Source organism: Palaemon carinicauda, chromosome 24 (assembly GCF_036898095.1).
Source record: "Palaemon carinicauda isolate YSFRI2023 chromosome 24, ASM3689809v2, whole genome shotgun sequence".
NCBI lineage: Eukaryota > Metazoa > Arthropoda > Malacostraca > Decapoda > Palaemonidae > Palaemon > Palaemon carinicauda.
Genome location: NC_090748.1, coordinates 20,721,667 through 20,743,322, shown reverse-complemented (window position 1 = coordinate 20,743,322; position 21,656 = coordinate 20,721,667). Strand labels below are relative to the sequence as shown.

Sequence of the window (21,656 nt, the reverse complement as noted above, 5' to 3'; positions counted from 1 at the left end):
CAAAAATTTTCTGCTGAATTTCTTCGTCTTGAATGTCCTTACTGATTTTATTTTTAATAGATCACAAAAGGGATTCATCCGCAACTGATTGAGAGTGATTGATTTCAGCAACGGTAAGAATACGATGTTTATAAACTTCTACATCCAAGATATGTTGATTTTTGTGAATTACTAAAGTGTTATTTAAATGATTACAGACTTCGATATTACATTGCTGATGTGAGCCTACTGTATAAATAGCTTGTGTGACAGACAATCCGTTAGTTTTCAAAGTATCGGAAAGGATTAATATTTCAGATCCCGGTAGTGTTTTCTTTATTTGCACTATTAAATTCAAAGGTATGTTTAGTTCGATAGATTGCGTGCAAGATGATATTACGGGTGAGCGAGAATTCTGCTGGGTCGCGTATATTATTTCTTTATTAGTGAGACAAGTTATTGGTTCTTCAACGTACGTTACGGTTACATTTGTCGTCTCCTTTTTATCCAAAACTGATTTTAAGGTATTAGAAGACTTATAGAATTTCCCTTTGATATACACGCCGTGCTTGGCAGGAGCTAAGATAATGTTTTGATTTCCCATAGATGGGTATCCTATAATTACAGCTGGATACATAATAATGTTTTTTACAACAACAAATGTATCGGCAAACGTGCGATTACCGACTCTGAACTGAACATGAGTTATGCCTATGACGTTTAATTCATTATTTCCTATACCTGAAAGTCTAATTCAGGATTTTTCAATCGGAAAGTTCGAAAACAACAAATGATGTGTCTTCAAATCCATAATATTACGTGGACTACCAGAGTCAAAAAATAACGTAAAGGATTTGTGTTCTAAATTTACAGCATATAAGGTTGGCCGTAACTCATTTTGGCTTATTATTGTATGAATTCGTTGCAAATCTACGGGAGCATGCACTGTTTTACTTAATTCGGCCGTGTGTTTCATAGGAAAATCTATTGTCTCACAATTATCTGATAAAACATTAAATTGATTATTCAATACTATTGATGTTGACATGAATGACCTTGACCCAACATCACTCTCTTCCCCTCTAGAGTTAACTATGTGGTATTTGCTTTGCTCTGCACATTCTGAAAATTAGTCTGACCTTGCGAGGTCTGGTTTGACGGCCCAGGCTCAGCGATATTTGAAGAAGTGTTTGTTTGTTTTGGACTCTGAACTGCATTGACATTTTGTTGTTTCTTCTTATTGTTAAAATGAGGATTTTTCTTTTTATTTCCATATGGAACTGACTGTGGAATTGACTGTGTATTTCTGGGATATTGTTGTGTCTTACGCGAGTAACATTGACTATATGAATGCGTTGCAGTGTTGTGAATTGAGCAAAATTTCGTTCTGCAGTCTGCGCTTATGTGACCTTGACGTTTGCAGTTATAACACGTCATTCCCGCTACTGGACTGCTAACTACGTTCACTGTTTGTGGCTTTGTTTCATTCTTTGCAAAAACTTGAGTTAACACGGGATCGAGATCTGGACACTTGGATATGTGTTTCTTTATCTGTTTATAGACATCCAATTCCGTACTTGCAGGCGTTAACTTCTTATCAAAACACCGTACTAAAGCTTCAGGCAACATAAGTGTCATGCAAGTCAAATACATTAATCGTAAAAAATCTTTCACGGAGATGTTATCGTTAGTAACCCAAGTGGAATGACATAAAATGTCCTGATATTCGTTAAGCCTATCAGCTATGAGAGCTGCTCTCTCAATAACATTAAGCCGATTCATAGTGGCTTGATTAAGTGTATTTCGTAACGTTAATACTACATCCAAGGCTTCCTCACCCCCATAGATCGCGCGTAACCTAACTTTGAAATCATCCCAAGTAACTGCTTCTTGAAATGAAACACCTCTTAAATACGCACTCGCATCCCCCTTAGAAAAATCTATAAAACTTTTAGCTTCTTGTAATTGTACAAAAGGGTCTACGATTTGTTTGGCATTTAAATGGGCATCGACGGATGAAATCCATGACTCCACATTTTGTGGCAAGAACCCGTTGACTCGACCCTGAAAAGGAAGGATTGCTGACCTGGCATTTACAAGCGTCACAATTGGAGGAGGATTAGTCTGGCCTACACCACTAGGTCCAGGGGAAGGGCTGACAGGAGGAGTCATGACTGCTGTATTTTTTTTCCTATCTCTTCGACCCCTTGCAATTCTATCAAAATATCTATATGAGTACAGACGCCCACTGCGTAAACGCATATGTATAACAAAATTCCCCAAACAATGTCACTAATCCCATAACATTCCCCGAGAATTTCTGAAAGAAAAAGGAATTAGCACAAAGAAAGAGAAATTCTAAATGAGAATTCGGAGTTTCCTTTAACAAAGATTAGCAATTCACTCACCCCAGTAATAATCGACTAACGACTCGTAATAACTACACTTCACTGCCCAAACTGGAATGAATTCAAAAAATCTGTACTTGGCTTATATATGGATCTGCGTGATGTCGACACGTCCTCTCTCTCTCTCTCTCTCTCTTGATGTTTTGTTAGCGATGTATCGTTCGAGTTTCTTGTTGAATGTAGTTCTTCCTGGGTATGTTTTGCAATTGTTGAACGCCAGTCCTTGGGTTTCCTAGGATGTTGATTGAAGATTCAGGTTGTATTCTAACATTTGTTAATGTTAACCGTTCCGTTGGACTATAATATTTAGTCAAAATTGTAGATTCATGTAGATAATGTTGAGTTCTTGAAGATCTTTCTCAGGTTTTACAGCTTTTATTTTGAAGTCTTGAAGATCTTTCTCTGGTTTTACAGCTTTTATTTTAAAGTCTTGAAGATCTTTCTCTGGTTTTACAGCTTTTATTTTGAAGTCTTGAAGATTTTTCTCTAATTCTTAGAGTTTAACCGCTGCCACCATTTATTGGCGTGCTACTGTTATAAGCACACATTGAGTATGTGTTGTTTCAGATGTATGTAAATGGATAACAGAATACATCTTATTAGCTTTAAAGTATTTATTCTATAAAAACAACAGAGTTAAACATCTCCATCACTGGAGGAAGCTGGTTGGTCAGATGACCAATTCTGGTGAAGTATAGATATGAACTGACTAACTTATCGATATCACAGATATCGTATGCTTAGTTTATATTAGACTCGTCACAAACTCGGAAGACACCTGCATCCGGTGACGTCACAAACTTTCACACGCTGAGACAATGTGTTGACGTTTAAGAAGAATGTCACATTGCCGAGGTTTGCATTGTATGTCCTGTTTATGATTTGAATGACTACAGCAAGTCCCACGGTTAGCTCCTTCACCTAACATGACATATTACGTCATGTGTTTTAAACATGTAATATTAACTATTCTAATTATTACATATATATATATATATATATATATATATATATATATATATATACATATATATATATATTATATATGCAAAATTATTTATATATATATATATATATAATATATAATTATAAATATATATATATATATATATATATATATATATATATATATATATATATATATATATATGTATATATGTATATACACACACACACACATATATATATATATATATATATATATATATATATATATATATATATATATATATATATGTATATATATACTGTATTATATACATGCTTTTATATATATATGTATATATATATATATATATATATATATATATATATATGTGTGTGTGTGTGTGTGTGTGTATATATACATAATGTGAGATCTGGTGTTCCTCAGGGTAGTTTTCTTGTTCCATTGCTTTTCATACTATATACACATGACATGTGATTTGGCCAAGAAAACAAGCTTGTTGCATAAGCAGATGATTCTACACTCTGCGACAATTCCATCTTAATGTAGATCTGGGGTTGCTGAATCTCATAATAGAGATATACAGAAGTTAAAATTAGTGCATGGTGCAAATTATGGGGCATAAAGTTAAATGCTAACAAAACTTAAAGTATGATTGTCAGTAGGTCAAGGATACCTCAACATCCTGTTTTCAGCATTGATGATATATATATATATTTTTTTTTTAATTCTGTATGACACTTTCAAAATTTTAGGTGTGATTCTTGACAACAAATTTACTTTTGAAAAACACATTAGGTCTCTGTCTTCTTCAATTGCACAAAAAAGGCTTATTGAAAAAGTCCTTTAAGATCTTCCGTGATCAATCTATTCTTGAGAAGTGTTTTAATTCTTTCATTCTACCTTGTTTCGAGTATTGTTCTCCTACCTGATCTTCAGCTGCTGATTCTCTTCTTAATTTGTTGGACAGGAATTTACGGTCTATTAAATTTCTTATTCCTGATCTCAATGCTAATCTCTGGCACCATCGTTTAATCAGTTCGTTATGCATGTTGCATAAGATTATTCATAATTCTGACCATCCTTTACATTTATATGTTCCCGAACAGTTCCATCCAGTTCGTAATACTAGGCATGCAGTTAATTCTAATAGTCAAGCCTTCTCCATCATCCGACTCAATATTACGCAGTATTCTAGAAGTTTTATTTCAGCTTTGACTAAGTTGTGGAATGATCTTCCTAATCGTATAGTTGAATCGGTAGAACTTCAAAAGTTCAAACTTACAGCAAATGTTTTTATGTTGACCAGGCTGACATAAGTCATATGATAGTTTATATGAGAAATATCTGTGTTGATGTTGTTTCTGTTTTTTAAATATTTTATCATTTCTCATATCGTATATTCATTTCCTTATTTCATTACCTCTTGGGCTTATAGCATCTTGTTTTTCCAACCAGGGTTATAGCTTATCTAATAATAATAATAATAATAATAATAATAATAATAATAATAATAAAAAAAAAAAAACTGAGGCCCTTTGCGTCAATAGGCTTAGGAGGAGATGGTGATGATGATGATGATGATGTATATATACTGTATACACACACAAACATATATATATATATATATATATATATATATATATATATATATATATATATATATATATATATATATACATACATAAATATAGGCTATATAGGGTACATCTAATTTGAACTAACGCAAAGTTCCAGGTTCCTCGTTGCTCTCTCCACAACACTGTGATTGTGGGCACACTACTAGAAGTAGTGTAGTCTGTGCAAAGCTCTGCAGTCTGCAAAAAAATTATTATCATTAGTTACCTCTTACACAGACAACACAGCTTTCATACTTTTACCTCTAACTTCTAGGACCTTTTCCATATATTAGGCAACCTCTTTAGTTGGGGTTCCTAAATTCCCTATTGCTATATTATTATATATAAATGTTCTTAATTCATTACAGTTGAAAATATGTCCAGTAGTATCTTCTGCCTCCCTACACAGCACAAAAGTCTATCCTTATCATTCCTGTTTCTATAATTTTCTTTAAATTCTAGCATATTCAACCTTGTTTTCATGACTGTGACTGCCTCATTAGTGGTTAGTTCTCTTATGTAATATCTTTTGCCATTGTTATTCACAAACCTCAGTTTGGTCATCTCTGCTTTCTTTTCCTCTATTTTTTCATTTTATTTAATTTGCCACTTTACTTTTTATTTCTTCTTTGAGATCTTGCTTTAAATTTTAATGTTATGTGTATTGCATATTTCTTTGATACTTTTTCCCCCAACATTCCCCATATGGTGGCACAGTGTAAAATCCGGACATCGGACGTCGGATGCCGTCCGGAAGAATAGAAAACCGCTTGTATCACCGGTAAAGGCGCTATAATACACCATTTTTTTTTTGACACTGGTAATCTTCAGTGATACGTTCTGTTATTTCTGTTATTTGCTTATATTTATGGTTATGGGAAATAACATGGTGTAGGGTGGTGGATTAGTTGGTTAGACTGTCAACTGCCTTCCCGTGGCTCTGACTGGGCAACAGGCACAGGCTATTATAAAACGAATAAAAACAAATTGATTAATAAAATTTCAGTACATTTCAAGTGAAATAGGCTTCATTTCTTACATGTAGTATCCTGTGTCTGGCTAAAGCTGGCAACATTTTAATTGGTTAGTGGATCATACTAAACCTATTGGCAACTAAATGCAGGGTAAAGGGGGTGGTAGGCCCTTTCTCCTTGTTACTTTACAGCGGGGTAAATCCTCATCTCTGACTGCTGATTGGCGACGTCCGGCTTTTATCCTAACAGGGTAAAATAGCGGGCAGTTAAATAGTGTAATGTTGACGTCCGATTGAGATTATTCTCAATAACATGAAAATAAACCAATATTTTTCGAACATTTATTCAGAAAATAACAGAAAGTATCAGTGAACATTACCAGTCACAAAAAAGAGGTATATTTTTGCATCTTTCCCAGTGATACAAGCTATTTTCTATTCTCCCGGACGGCATCCGACGTCCGACGTCCGGATTTTACACTGTGCCCCATATGGTGGATTAATACGTTCCATAGGAATACTTCCTCTACTACTACTACTACAACAACCATTACGTCTTTTTGGTCTCCTCCTCTAACTTCTGTCTTCTGGGACTTCGCTTCCTCAAATTAACTAACTTAATAACACAGCCACCTTTACATACCATTTAATAGACAAAAGTTGTGTAAATATGGATAGGGTATTACGTGGAATACCAGTCAATCGCTCAAAATTGAATGACGTAATGGCCACATGGCTGCCTATATTAAGGGGAACTCCTTTGGTCGTCAACCGGTTTCAGTGTCGAGGATATCGTTCATTAAAAGGAGTATATGGCTATAGCCCAGAAACCACAAGAGACTTTTCATGTAAGTACCAAAAGCACAAGACACCTTTTCTTGTAAGTAACGTTGTAGAGTTTTTTTTTTTTTTTGTGTCCATGATCAATACTTGAACCTTTGCAGGGGTCAATTGTTATTGTTAACGAATAGACGATTTTGCCAGGACACAGGATTTTATCGGTCTGGTCACAGTAAAATAGATGAAAATTATCCGGAAGCTTATATTACTGGTCCTGCACACATATTTATTACATCATAAATACAAGTAAAAGCAAGAACATTAAACCAATCTAAAATCTAATTATTTTTAATGCTTCCTGACATCAATTCATCTAACAAACAAACTGTGGAGCCTTTGTAGTTCCTTTGGACAGACTTATTTCACCACCTTACCTATCCTAGGAGCCATATCCTTACCTACCGGTCGGGCTACGCCCCTGTGTGATCCCCGTTAGAATACCGTGTTCTTAGCTTATGTTGTCCCAACAAACTACATTCACCCCTTAATGTCTGATGTGGTGTTTTAAATGTTTTTGATGATGATTTCTGGCGGAAATTCATAGGTTCTGGTGGGTCGATTACCACAACTGAAAAGCTATGACATTGTGCAAGGTATTGTCATTAATTATGTTTGAAACGCCTTAAAATGTACCATGTAACAGGCTGATTGTATGATATTTAGGTTAATATATGATACTTTAAGTACTAGCGAGCCTGGAATTCGCTATAAGAAATGGTCAAGTGGTGGCTAGTTTGGCCTTTTCTCAAGGTTTAATTGGGGCTGGGGCATATTAATGGTAAAATTATAGAAGAACACGGAACTACATTTTCAATAGAAATAATGTTTCTTACGGTAAATATTGCGGTTTCAACGAATTTGACCTATATTTTCATTGCAAAAAAAACGTTCGCACGCTATCCCTCCCCCATTTCCAATGGATACAGGTAGGAATCTGCAGCTTTAGGTAGGTGAAAACCGGAAAATATGGGATTATTTAACACTTTTAAGATTTGTAATAGGCTACAGAAACTAACAAACTCATCTAACCTAATGTAGTAGTTCCCAGGTCACAGTCCTAGCCGAAGGGGGCAAGACCCCGGACCCCTCTTCCTAGGTTATAAACCTGCCCAGCTCACAGACCTAGCCAGGGGCAAGTCCCCCTTGGATCCTCCTACCTAGGCTACAAACCTGGCTAGGTCACAGTTCTAGCTGGGGGTTAAACCCCTGGATCCCCCTGCCTGGGTCACAGACTCTATAAAAGAAAATCACAAGTAATGCCTTACCTTATGATAGATGCCTACGTCTTTTTTTGTCTTAACAATCTTCAATCATGTCACAATAAAAAAATATTTGTTCCGTAACTGGAATACAAACCACGCTATTTATTAGGGGTTATACTTTCGGCGGAGCTGAAATGACGAGCCATTAAAATTTAGTGAGGGTTAACTACCCACACAGCTAGTTAGTGGGGGGTAGGGAGGTAGCTTGCTACCACTCCCGTTCACACACCTGTGATTTAGTTCACTTTACTTTTGGCTCGGATGGAGAGTGGTCATTTCCGCTCTTCCTCCTCGCCTATTCTGGACTGCCATTAATTTTTGTCTTTTAACTTACTTTTACTTGTGCATATATATATATATATATATGAAAACATTCTTAATGTTTTTGTATATATATGTGTCTAGAAATGTGATAAGTCTCCTTTTCAGTGTTTGTGCTGTGCATGTGATACATATACTGTACGACAACGACACTTGCGTACATTAGCACTGGTGAACAAGGCCAGCACAGTTCCACTTCGTGGGGAACGACCTCTCCCTCTCTGGTCCATCGGTCTTCCTGTCGGCACATAACCGTTGACTCGGCCGCCGCAGGGGAATCGTCATCGCCTGGACCCTCTTCATTCAACTATTGTCTTCGCCTTTTCCCTTTTCCTACGGGAAATATGGATTGCTGAGCGAAGGGAATGTGGCCTCTCAGAGATTGACTACGGTCTTTCTCTTCTCAAGGTTGTTCACCTTTCAAACTTTTCAGCTTTTCTCCATAGGGAACACTTCCCTTCGGAGGATCAGTGGTTCTCTCTATTAGTGAATATTATTAGCTGATTTAAATTATTGTAATTCTGTTTTTTATTACAGTTACTCCGCTCCCCCCTTCTCCCGTGGATGTCGACTGGGGAAGGAAGGGCGCAATACTTATTCTTATGTTGTTCCCACGGGGTTCCTCTTCGGAGTTCTTCCCTAGGGAATTTTCTGTTAAATAATTAATTTTATGAATAGAACTTACCTGGCATTATATATATATATAGGTAATGTCTCTGACTTTCGGCAGAATTTTTCAAAACGCGGCAACCGCCTTGTGGTGGTTGAGTGGTTAGGTGGTTAACACCCATCACAGGGTGGTACGAGGAATCATTCCCGTTTTCTGTTCTTCAGTTCATCAATGCCGGTCATATTGCTAACACGTTGGTCCGTCATTAAGAGCTTTTCTTCGCTTTCCCTGTTTCGCTGTACCAGTCTGCTTTTTGGTGAAGTATACTTATTTGGGGATTTGGCAATCGTGTTTTTGTTATTTCTTTGATTTTTTGCTGTTATCATTATGAGTGATAAAATTCAATTACGTGTCTGTGCGAATGAGGAATGTAAGGTGAGGTTACCGAAAATGGCGGTAGATCCTCACACCGTTTATTTGAATTGTAGGGGTTTTGAATGTGCCCTTAATAATAGGTGTGAGGAATGTAAGGTTTTGGATGAAAAGGATTGGTTGATTATGAAGTGCTATGTGCGTAAACTAGAGCTCGATAGAGTTAAGAGAGCTTCTGGGTCTAAATCTAAATCTGTTAGTGGAAAGGAAGATGAACTTAGTGTAGATTTATCCTTTGAGCCTATAATTAATTCCTCTTTGGAAGTTGATCCTTCCCTTGAGTTAGTAACTCCTGCCCCTTCTACAGGATCCGTATATGCGGATGACCCTCGGTACGCTAGGATGGCTGCCGAGTTGAAGTCCATTAAAGAACAACTTGTGGCCTCTAAAGGTAAGAAAAGTGAAAGTTATTTTAGTGCTTGTGAAAGTGCAGTGGAGGTGGCGACTGACCGAACCTGTCATTTTCCTAGGCCTAGACCTCTACCAAGCTCCCAGGACCAAGGGAGAAGGTACGTCGACAACCGAAAGGGGGTGAGAGGTACGTACCCTCGGTCAGCCGTCGCCTCAGACAGTCCTGTTGCCGATTCCCGGGCATTTCTTGTCACGGAAAAGACGTGTCGGATGTGTTAATTTCTTCTCCGAATTCTCCTAGACTTAAATGGAAGTTTGAAGCGTCAAGACCTACGAAGAGGAGGCGGAACCGCAACGAACTGTCTCGTTCTTTCTCTCCCGGTTCTAGTAGCTATGAACCTTGTCCGTCGGAGGATGATTTCGACTCCGTGCCTGTGAAAAGGACGAAGTCTAAGCCCGCAAGTCAGAATATTACAGCCGAAGATCCTTCTTCTACGAGTGTTATTCGTCAGTCCTCTCCTTCGTGACCGCAAGACCCAGCAGAAGTTGCTAAATCCTTTATGTCTGTCATGCAGGAACAACTTTTTACATTAGTGCAAGCGTTTAGCCGCCCTCACGCCCAGTCTGATAGACGTAAAGACGACTCTTTGCCTATTAAGAAGTCAACTTCTAAGAGGGAACGGAGTTCTTCTCCTAAGGAAACCTTACTCTCTTCGTCGAAGACACGACACCGTTCTGCTTCCTCTACTGCTCGGCGCCAGGACGATACCTCCTCTCTCGGCGCCAGGACGATACCTCCTCTCTCGGCGCCAGGACGATACCTCCTCTCTCGGCGCCAGGACGATGACGGTATGCTTACGCAGGACGATACTTCCTCTCGTCGCCAGGACGATACCTCCTCTCGTCGCCAGGACAATACCTCCTCTCGTCGCCAGGACGATACCGCCTCTCGTTCTCGACGCCAGGACGATACTGCCTCTCGTTCACGACGCCAGGACGATACCTCCTCTCTCGGCGCCAGGACGATGACGGTATGCTTACGCAGGACGATACTTCCTCTCGTCGCCAGGACGATACCTCCTCTCGTCGCCAGGACAATACCTCCTCTCGTCGCCAGGACGATACCGCCTCTCGTTCTCGACGCCAGGACGATACTGCCTCTCGTTCACGACGCCAGGACGATACCTCCTCTCTCGGCGCCAGGACGATGACGGTATGCTTACGCAGGACGATACTTCCTCTCGTCGCCAGGACGATACCTCCTCTCGTCGCCAGGACAATACCTCCTCTCGTCGCCAGGACGATACCGCCTCTCGTTCTCGACGCCAGGACGATACTGCCTCTCGTTCACGACGCCAGGACGATACCTCCTCTCTCGGCGCCAGGACGATGACGGTATGCTTACGCAGGACGATACTTCCTCTCGTCGCCAGGACGATACCTCCTCTCGTCGCCAGGACAATACCTCCTCTCGTCGCCAGGACGATACCGCCTCTCGTTCTCGACGCCAGGACGATACTGCCTCTCGTTCACGACGCCAGGACGATACCTCCTCTCGTTCACGACGCCAGGACGATACCGCCTCTCGTTCATGACGCCAGAACGATACTGCCTCTCGTTCTCGACGCCAGGACGACTCTGCCTCTCGCTCTCGGCGCCAGGATGATACCATCCTGCTTCCTCAGGACGATACTGCCTCTCGTTCCAAGGACTCTTCTAGCGCTCGACGCCAAGACGATACCTCTTCCTGGCGCCAGGACGCAAGCCCTCTTTTGCAGGACGATTCCTTTGAGTTGCCGTTGTCTGATTCTAAGGAGCCTTTTTCTCGTTCGAAGGATGTTGCAGATGTGGATCAGGACCTCGAGGAAGTCTCTGATGACGATGATAAATCTGCTGACGCTGCCGGAGATTACAAAGTTCTCTCTCGCTCCCTTCTTGAACTTTTTGGAGAGGAATTCCAACCTGCTGCTCCGCAATCTCCTCAATCCCAATTGAACAGAAAGAAGGCCAAGAAACAGTCGACCTTCATCAAGATGAAGCTGTCGATTTCTGCAAAGAAGGCTCTTGTGAAGATTGATGACTGGATGAAGGAACGGAGACAAGCTGTTAAGACTTCCTTCTTGTTTCCACCAGCTCGTCTTGCTTCAAAGGCTGGTATGTGGTATGAGACTGGGGAATCTTTGGGTCTGGGAGTGCCTTCCTCCTCCAAGGGGGACTTCTCTGGCGTAGTGGACTCAGCTAGAAGGCATGCTCTCAACTCAGCCAAGGTCATGTGGTCAATGTCGGAGCTGGATCATCTCGTCAAAGGTATTTTTAGAGCTTTTGAGGTTTTCATTTTTCTAGACTGGTCGCTAGGGACTCTGGCAAGGAAGACTGACAGATGAAAGGAACTCAAGACCTAACCAGTATTATGTCCTGTATGTACAAGGCCCTCAGAGATGGGGTGAATGAGTTGGCTTCGCTGTTCTCAGCTGGAATCCTAAAGAAGAGGGCCCTGCTTTGCTCTTTTACTTCAAGTTCTGCTACCATTGCATAGAAGTCTGAGCTTCTTTACGCCCCCCTATCTCAACATCTTTTTCCCGAGACCCTGGTGAGAGACATTGCGCTTTCGCTGGCCCAAAAAGCCACCCAAGACCTATTATCTCGTTCGGCTCGTAAGCCCTTGGCAGCCGCTCCTTCTTCTTCGAAACGGGAGGAAAAGAAATTCCAGCAGCCCTTTTGGGGCAGGGCTACTTCAAGACCAGATTTTAGAGGAAGAACGCAAGAGTCAGGACCAAGATCGAACAGAGGTTCGTTCAGTGCTCGCTCCAGAAAATGAAGTTCATCTCCTCCAGACAGTGGGCGCAAGACTGTCAGGTTTTTGGCAGTCTTGGAAGAGAAGAGGGCCGGACACCTGGTCCCTCTCAGTCATCAAGGAGGGATACAAGATCCCCTTTCTGAAGAAACCTCCTCTCGCAGATACTTCGCTGGCCTTAGTAGCCCAGTACACAGATCCGGGGAAACAGAAGGCCCTCCTAGACCTAGTCGACCAAATGCTGGACAAGGGAGCGATAGAACCGGTTCGGGATCTATCCTCCCCAGGCTTTTACAATCGCCTGTTTCTAGTGCCCAAGAACTCGGGCGGATGGAGACCTATCCTGGATGTCAGTTCTCTGAACGTCTTTGTGGATAAGACGACGTTCTCCATGGAGACGACTCAGTCTGTGCTGGCATCAGTACGTCCAGGGGACTGGATGGTATCCCTCGATTTGCAGGACGCGTATTTCCACGTCCCCATCCATCCGACTTCAAGGAAGTACCTGAGATTTGTAATGCAGGGCAAGTGCTTCCAATTCAGAGCGCTTTGCTTCGGTCTCAGCACGGCTCCTCAAGTCTTCACCAGGATAATGGCGAATATGTCAGGCTGGCTGCATCAAGAGGGGATAAGGATATCCGTCTATCTGGAGGATTGGCTGATTCGTTCACGATCGAAGGAGAAATGTCTGGAGGATTTACGAAAGACTTTTATGATGGCTCAAGATCTAGGACTGGTCATCAACAGGGAGAAGTCTCAGATCAAGCCGAATCAGACTATTCTCTATTTGGGGATAGTTCTGAATTCAGTTCTTTTTTAGGCTTCTCCCTCTCAGGAAAGACAGACCAAGTGTCTCGAAAAAGTCCGAAGTTTCCTGGACAAGAAGAGGTGCTCAGCGAAGGAGTGGATGAGTTTGCTGGGAACTCTCTCCTCCCTCGAGCAGTTTGTCTCACTGGAGAGACTCCATCTAAGGCCTCTACAGCACTTTCTTTCAAAAACGTGGAACAGAAAGACGCAGGAAGACTCCTTTTCCTTTCCCATTCCAGCAGAAGTCAAGGATCTTCTGAAGTGGTGGCTGGATCCAGCCTTGTTGGGGGAAGGGATCTCCTTACACAAGAAGAAACCAGACCTAGTGTTGTTTTCAGACGTGTCAGAGTCAGGTTGGGGGGCAACACTAGGAAGCAAGGAGGTCTCAGGCTCTTGGGAAGGAAATCAGTTGGAATGGCACATCAACAACAAGGAGCTGATGGCCATTTTTTGGGGTTAAAGGCCTTCAAAGACTCGGTGTCTGGGAAGATTGTGGAGGTCAACTCAGACAACACCACAGCTCTTGCGTACATCAGAAAACAAGGGGGGACTCACTCTCTGTCCCTGTTCGAAACAGCAAGGGAGCTCCTTCTTTGGGCGAAGGAGAATAAGGTAGATCTGCTGACGAGGTTTGTACAGGGACAGAGGAATGTGAGGGTGGACATGCTCAGCAGGAAAGGGCAGGTCCTTCCCACAGAATGGACCCTCAACCAACAGGTCTGTCAGAGTCTCTCGAGGCTGTGGGGGATGCCTTTCCCCCGTTCAAGATCATCAATCTGGTAGTCAGGAAATTCACCCTCCTCGATTCGGGACGATTGATCCTGGTAGCTCCTTTCTGGCCAACGAGGGAATGGTTCACGTAGGTGGTGGACATGTTGATGGACTTTCCAAGAAGCCTTCTTGCAAATCCAAAGCTGCTCAGACAACCCCTCTTCGAGAGGTATCATCAAAACCCCCTCGCTCTCAATCTGACTGCCTTCAGACTATCAAGAAGCTCGTCAGAATGAGAGGATTTTCAGCGCAAGCTGCGAAAGCTATCGCCAGAGCGAGGAGGGTCTCTTCACAGAGAGTCTACCAGTCCAAGTGGGAGACTTTAAGAGCTTGGTGTAGGAAGCACAAGGTTTCCTCATCCACTACCTCTGTGAGCCAGATTGCTGACTTTTTGTTGTACCTCAGGCAGGACGCTAAGCTGGCTGTGTCCACAATCAAAGGGTACAAAAGCATGCTCGCTTCAGTCTGTCGGCATAGAGGCTTGGACTTGTCTCACGATAAGGACTTACATGACCTCTTAAAGTCTTTTGAGACAACCAAACAGGTCCAGTTAAAGCCCCCTTCTTGGAACCTTGATGTGGTTCTTAAATTTCTGTGCGCCAAGAGATTTAAGCCCATCTCACAAGCTCCTCTTAGGGAGGTTACAAAGAAAACCCTCTTCCTTTTGGCCTTAGCAACAGCTAAAAGGGTCAGTGAAGTCCATGCAATTGAAAAGCAGGTAGGCTTCAATCTGAATGGGGCAGTTTGTGCCTTGAGAATAGATTTCCTCGCCAAGAACGAGAACCCTTCAAAGCCCTGGCCAAGGACCTTTGAGGTTCCTAACTTGACTAACCTAGTGGGTCAAGAGAAAGAGAGGCTCTTCTGTGCAGTCCGAGCCCTCAAAGCCTACTTGTCTCACACTAAAAATGAGAGAAGCTCTTCTAGCTCCTTGTGGTGTTCGGTGAAAGATCCTCAGAAGCCCCTTTCTAAGAACGCTTTGTCTTTTTTCCTGAGGGAAGTTATTAGAGAAGCGCATCTCTTGTGTGAGGAGGAACACTTCGGCCTTTTAAAAGTGCAGGCTCACGAAGTGAGAGCCATTGCGACCTCGCTTGCTTACCGCAAAAACATGTCGGTCAGACAAATTATGGATGCGACGTTCTGGAGGAGCAACTCTGTTCGCCTCTCATTACCTCAGAGAGGTGAGAGTGGATTATGAGAAATGCTATACCTTGGGCCCATACGTAGCTATGGCTTCTGTATTAGGCAAAGGAGTTACTACCTCCCCTCAACCTTAGTTTTGTATGCCTGTGTGTGGGTTGGTGTTTTTAATGGTTGTCTGAGGTTGTCGACTTGTGTACAGTCACCTCAGTCTAGTTAGATATTTGATATCTAATTTGCAAAGGTTAGGTGGTTGGTTTTGGGAAGGTTGCAGTTTTGAATATATGGGCAATGGTAGTCCTGAAGTCTAGTCAGATTGTTGGTCTCACCCCGTTGACAGACTCGATTGAGTGTTTTCAGCACTGCAGGTCACATTCTGGCTGACACTCCTAAGGGAAAGCGACTCAAGAGGCAGGAACCTTTGAAGTCAGCTACCTTAGCAGGTAAGGAATCAAGGTGTTTTTTATCCTACAACTTTTTTGGTTGTTTCCCCAACGATGTTTACTGTCTATCACCCTCCTCCAAGTGTGTTAATCAGCTATATACTGTATAAATAACTGCCAAGTAAGTTCTATTCATAAAAAGGTAGTTTTTATGATAAAACAAAGTTTTATGGAATACTTACCTGGCAGTTATATATATATTCTAAGGCTCACCCACCTCCCCATTCAGGAGACAGGTCGGGCATAGATGAACTGAAGAACAGAAAACGGGAATGATTTCTCGTACCACCCTGTGACGGGTGTTAACCACCTAACCACTCAACCACCACAAGGCAGTTGCCGCGTTTTGAAAAATTCTGCCGAAAGTCAGAGACATTAGCTATATATATATAACTGCCCGGTATGTATTCATACAACTTTGTTTTGTCATAAAAACTCCATTTTTATTTTTTTCCAGTTAACTATGCAATTTTTTCTTCGTTCGACTAAGAGTGCCGACGAAGCAGAGCTGTTTTGTTCATGCCTGGGGAATCTGCTGTCACTGCCGTCCCTCAGAGGACATCGACATGGGCGTCATCCCTTTTCTTAGAAGTACGCCCGTGACAACATGACCAGCACTTCAGATCATCTTAGAACGCTAACCAGGAGGTTCGCCTCCAAGGGTTGGACAACTTTCCCCTCCGAGGGAAAGTTTCCTCCCCAGGTGTGGGGTTGTTTCTCCCTTCCGAGGGAGAACTTCCCACATCTTAATAAATTCATCGTCTCTGACTGCTGTTGCTGCCTTCGCCCAGGCATCTCTCCCCCCTTGCTGAGTCTCTCTTCCTTCAGAGGCAGAGCACAGTCTTAGGCAAGTCTCTTCTACGAAGTGTTCACCTCTCTCGTTCGCGAGAGAGGCCACTCATAGAGACTCCTCTTCAGAGGATCGCTACTGTTGAAGGTCAGCTAGCTGATCCACCGGTCCTAATGGGCGTCATCAAGTCTCTTCTACGAAGTGTTCACCTCTCTCGTTCGCGAGAGAGGCCACTCATAGAGACTCCTCTTCGGAGGATTGCTACTGTTGAAGGTCAGTCTGCTGATCCACCGGCCCTAATGGGCGTCATCAAGTCTCTTTTACGAAGTGTTCATCTCTCTCGTTCGCGAGAGATGCCACTCATAGAGACTCCTCTTCGGAGGATCGCTACTGTTGAAGGTCAGCTTGCTGATCCACCGGCCCTAATGGGCGTCATCAAATCTCTTCTACGAAGTGCTCACCTCTCTCGTTCGCGGAAGAGGCCACTCATAGACTCCTCTTTGGAGGATCGCTACTGTTGAAGGTCAGCTTGCTGATCCACCGGCCCTAAAGGATGTCATCAAGTCTCTTCTACGAAGTGATCACCCCTCTCGTTCGCGAGAGAGGCCACTCAGAGAGACTCCTTTTCGGAGGATTGCTACTGTTGAAGGTCAGCTTGCTGATCCGCCGGCTCTAATGGACGTCATCACTTCTCTCAGAAGCACGCCCGTAGCAACACCTGATCAACACTTCACAGACTCCAATTGCTGTCTTTGCCTCGACTATTCTCCCCCCTTGCTGAGTCTCTTCCTTCAGGGGTGGAGCACAGTCTTAGGCAAGTCTCTCCTACGAAGTGTTCACCTCTCTCTCGTTCGTGAGAGAGGCCACTCATAAAGACACCTCTTCGGAGGATCACTCTGCTAAGGTCAGCTTGCTGGTCCACCTGCCCTCATGGGCATCATCAGTTCCTGATCATCCTACCAGTAGACCTACCAGCGCAACCTTGCGCTGCAGCTTAGTCCGTGGACTTCGGTCCTGAACTCTTCTATGGACCTTTCACGGTTGCCATCGGTGGATGTTCGCCCTTCCAAAGGGCACATCCCAGTTCCTGATCCTCCTACCAACCTACCACGCACGTGTGTATGTGCCAACGGACTTCCGCGCGTGCACCGATGGTCTTCTGCATGTGCGCGCGCCAATGCACCCGCCCTTGCGCAACAGGTCACACGCTTTGGCGCAGTCTAGGGAGACTGCACAAAACTACACAGTGCCTTACTGTGCGCCAGCACTCTTCCGCGCTTTCCTGCGCCCTCCTGCGCAGTTGCGGTCTCAGATCCAATGCGCCAGCTCTTGCCAAAGAGCCAGTGCTCGCAGATCCAATGCGCCAGCTCTTGCCAAAGAGCCAGCCCTTGCCTGCTCTCCAGATCTCCTTTGCGCTTCAGCAGAAACTGAGCACCAGCATCATCCTGTGTGCCATCGCTCCAGTACTCTCCTGCACACTCGCGCAATAGGCAGAAAAAAAGGAATAAAACTTTTTGGACAGGTCACCATTGCCCCATTCCTCTCCCCGCAAACGTATAACATGACCGCCGGGAAAAGAGGAAAGAGGCTTCACAGAAGGATTCAAGATCCCGAAGATTCCATCTTACAAGGGGAATCAAAACGGGGAATCCTTCGTCCCTGTCTCTTCTGAAGTTTCTTTTTTCCTTGACAGACCACCGTCAGCAAACAGGAAAGCATCAACAGTCTGATCTCTAGATCACTGCTGATGGCTAGTTCACGGTTTGCTGATCGCTAGGTCGCCGATCACCAGATCGCCAATTGCTAGCTCAACGCTGATCTTTGACCATAGTCAGCTTGCTGATCTCTAGCTCACCATCGGCTCACAGACCACCGATTCCCCGATCATCGGCAATTTGCCAGCAGTTCGTGACTCGGACTTAGTAGTCAACCTCTGCCTGTAGTTCCCTAGATCAGAAGGTATACAACATACTTCTCGCTTCTGGCCGTTCGCCATCACACTAAAGTGATCGGCAAACATTCAACAACCCTCATCAACGGCTTGTCGACAGGGAACTACTTGCGCGCACTTTCCAACTGCACAGTAACCATGATACCCAACCATTAACCATTGATTAACATTAGCCAGATTGATTTTATTCTAAGGAATAGCATCAATCCCATCAGGGCGCATGGTAGGGTTAAGCGTTGCCTTCCTTCTGTTAGTTAAAGGAATTCTCTCAGTGAAGAATTCTTACACTGGGTATCGTGTCTAATCCTTTACGACACGAGTCACGACTCCACATCAACAATCTTCAATGCAAAAGGATCCGCAAGGAGCTGTCCCTTTCGGTCGATGTCCACACCATGTTGGAGTTCGAACAAGGGCTAAGACCTCAGGGCTTCATTTGCACGCTGGATCTAAAGGACACATACTTCCAGGCCCAAACCATCCATCTAGGAAGGTTGGAAGATTCAGTCTAGACAAACAAGAAACACTAGTTCAGGGCACTGTGCTTTGGTCTTCCCACTACACCCATCCTGGTCTTACAGGATCGGCTTCTGTCTCCTCCGTTTTGGGACAACTGACTGACCTTAGCAGACTCAGTGGCAACTTGCATTAGCACCGGAACTTCTGAAGTCTTTTTACCAAGATCCAGTGATCAAGGTAAACCGGCGGAAGTCTTCCCTACTTCCCTCCCAGAAGACTGGTGTATCTGGGAATGATTCTAGACACCAATCTCCACAAAACCTTCTCAAAAATGAGAACAACTCCCATCCCAGAGTGACTTGAGTCTAACTGGAATCAGGCCCTCGATCCCCCAGACATTATAACCCCCATGGGACCAGAAGTTTGGACGAACCTCAAGGGATGGGTGTCAGTCGAGAATCTACAGAGCGGTATAACCTTCTCATCCTTCCCCACCCCTCGGACTTGATGCTGGGCTTAGAACACATCAAAAGAAGAGAGGAGGGACCATAGTGCTGCACCACACGACCTCAGCCCTCTGGACAGAGTCCGAAAGTACCTTCACTTAAATCTCTTAAGAGATGAAGGCCAACTTTCCGGTCCTTCAGCAGCCTCCTCGGTTCCTAAAAGACCACTCACTGATGTGATGGGCGATGACACCCCACACCACATAGAGGCTCACATCGGCAAGCAAGAAGGAACTTGCTCATAGCCTCTTCCCATCTAACAGTATAAACACTAAGATGGGCCAAAGTCCGTTCGGTACCGCTTTCAGCCTGCTTCATTCCAGACTAGTAGAATGTGCTCGCCAACATTCTGTGCACAGCATCTCAGGTAAGGTATACCGAATGGTCTTTGGATCACCTTGTAGCCGACAAAGTCCCGACTTTATGGGGTCCTCCAACCAGGGATCTGTTCGCAATGCTCCTGAACCTCAGGCTGCTGTTACTCCCCAGCCCTAGACCCCAAGGCTCTCTAGCAACAACGGTGGGTACAACAATGACGTTCCTGTTTTGTCTGGAGAAGGGCATTTAAGAAGGCTAGAACATCGGTCAGCCTCTCAAGGACTCTCTTAGCTCCGCTATGGCATTATGCAGAACGGTTTCCAAACCTTTTGCAGCTCCTGATAGAGTCTCCAAGAGAATCCTCTCCACATCACAGATAGCCCACTTTGACATCTACCACAGGCTATAGCTTTGCTAGAATTGTACTCCTGGAGACTACCCAGTACCTCCTTTCCCACAAAGGCTTTTTGCAATAAGTTGCGAAAAGGTTGTCTATATATCTTAGGAATTCCTCAGCATCAGTCTACCTGGCAGCATAACTTCTTGTTGGTTGATGTCATGTGAAAGTGTCTCTCTCCACTTGATACCTCTATTCCAGTAATAGAGGAATCCTCGAGTATACACAAGAGGAAAAGACCCCCTATTCAGTTTCAACAGGTAAAGATGATCACTCAACCTTGATCTTTCACCTTCAAACTGAAAGGAAGGGACATCCTCTCATCACTAGACCTTTCCTAACTCATACGGACTTACAACTTGCCTTTCTCCAGTCGGAATTGAGACCTTCCTCTCGGAACATGGTTCAAATTCTCCGACCTCTAAAGAGACCTCCTTATGTTCCACTTCACCAGACAACAAATTTTCACCTGGTTTAAGAAGACAATGTTCCTACAAACTCTGACAGCAGCCATACGAGTCAGGAACTTCATGGTCTCTCTTCCCACATCCCCCATTAATGAGAAGGGTGAAAGGCAATGTTCAGTTTTGTCCCCGAGTATGTCGCCAGACACAGTCTCCAGAGGTGACGGATCCTACACAAGTCTCCACTCGGTAACGTACGATCCAGATCATCCGTTACTGTACCCAGGGTAAGGTATAGGACTACCTTAAGAGAACGGCAACAGCCCACCTGGGTCCCTTCTCTTGTCATCAGCACTGGGAGAGACTAAAGGAGGATCACCAAAACATCATCTCAACATGACGACTCACGATGTCAGAGGCATAGCTATGCCCCTGGTCCTTCTTAGCAGATTACTCTGTGACGCAGGTTTTACAAGAAAGGATGTGAATGCTCCAGGTGACTTTCACAACCTTTCTCCTGCAAGACGTGACCCACAGGAACTCGATACGATCTCTTATCGGTCCGGTGGTAGCTGCGTAACAGCTGGTTGTATACCTCAAGTTCCTTATTGGACAAGTAGCAGAAGGTTGAGGGCACTGTTACCTGGTTTTAGTCTGCATGTATGAAAAGATTTGACTGGCTCTTATTCTTTTCTTCATCCTACCCTCTCTTGGGGAAAGCAGCATCCTGGGTTCTCTGCATAAGCTGACCTCAAACCACTGCAGGTAATCCATGCTCCCTTGTGTACCTAGTATTAAGCTGATACTGTCGCGTCCCCATACCCTGGCGAGGTGGTATTGGGAAAGTCTTAGTTACATCAGCTTGTCCTACGATAGACTCGGAATAACTTTACCTTGACAGTCACACTTCTGCATGTCTCAACACACAGCATGCATAGGCCTCGGACCTTGCATAGCAAGGTTTTAGCAAGGGCAGGGACCCCTTATTTTTGAGTACTAATATACTCAGATAAGGAGCCCCCGGATAAAGCCAAAAGCCAGATTGGCAGGGACGTCCACCCTTCCTAATGGGTGAGTCACCCCTAATAAATAGCGTTTTTTAAATATTAAACTTAGCCGGTGAATATATAATAGCTGA

The 21,656-nt window shown here is 43.7% G+C and overlaps 1 protein-coding gene across 1 annotated transcript in view; it reads left to right on the top strand.

Annotated features, from left to right (window-relative positions):
• Positions 1-6,456: 6,456 nt before the first annotated feature.
• Positions 6,457-21,656, top strand: part of LOC137618107 (2-oxoadipate dehydrogenase complex component E1) — a 447,864-nt gene continuing 432,664 nt past the window's right edge. Inside the window, exon 1 of the mRNA XM_068348104.1 lies at positions 6,457-6,773. Within this exon, the coding sequence (XP_068204205.1) occupies positions 6,596-6,773 (178 nt within the window). The 5' untranslated portion in view covers positions 6,457-6,595. The remainder of the gene's footprint in view (positions 6,774-21,656) is intronic.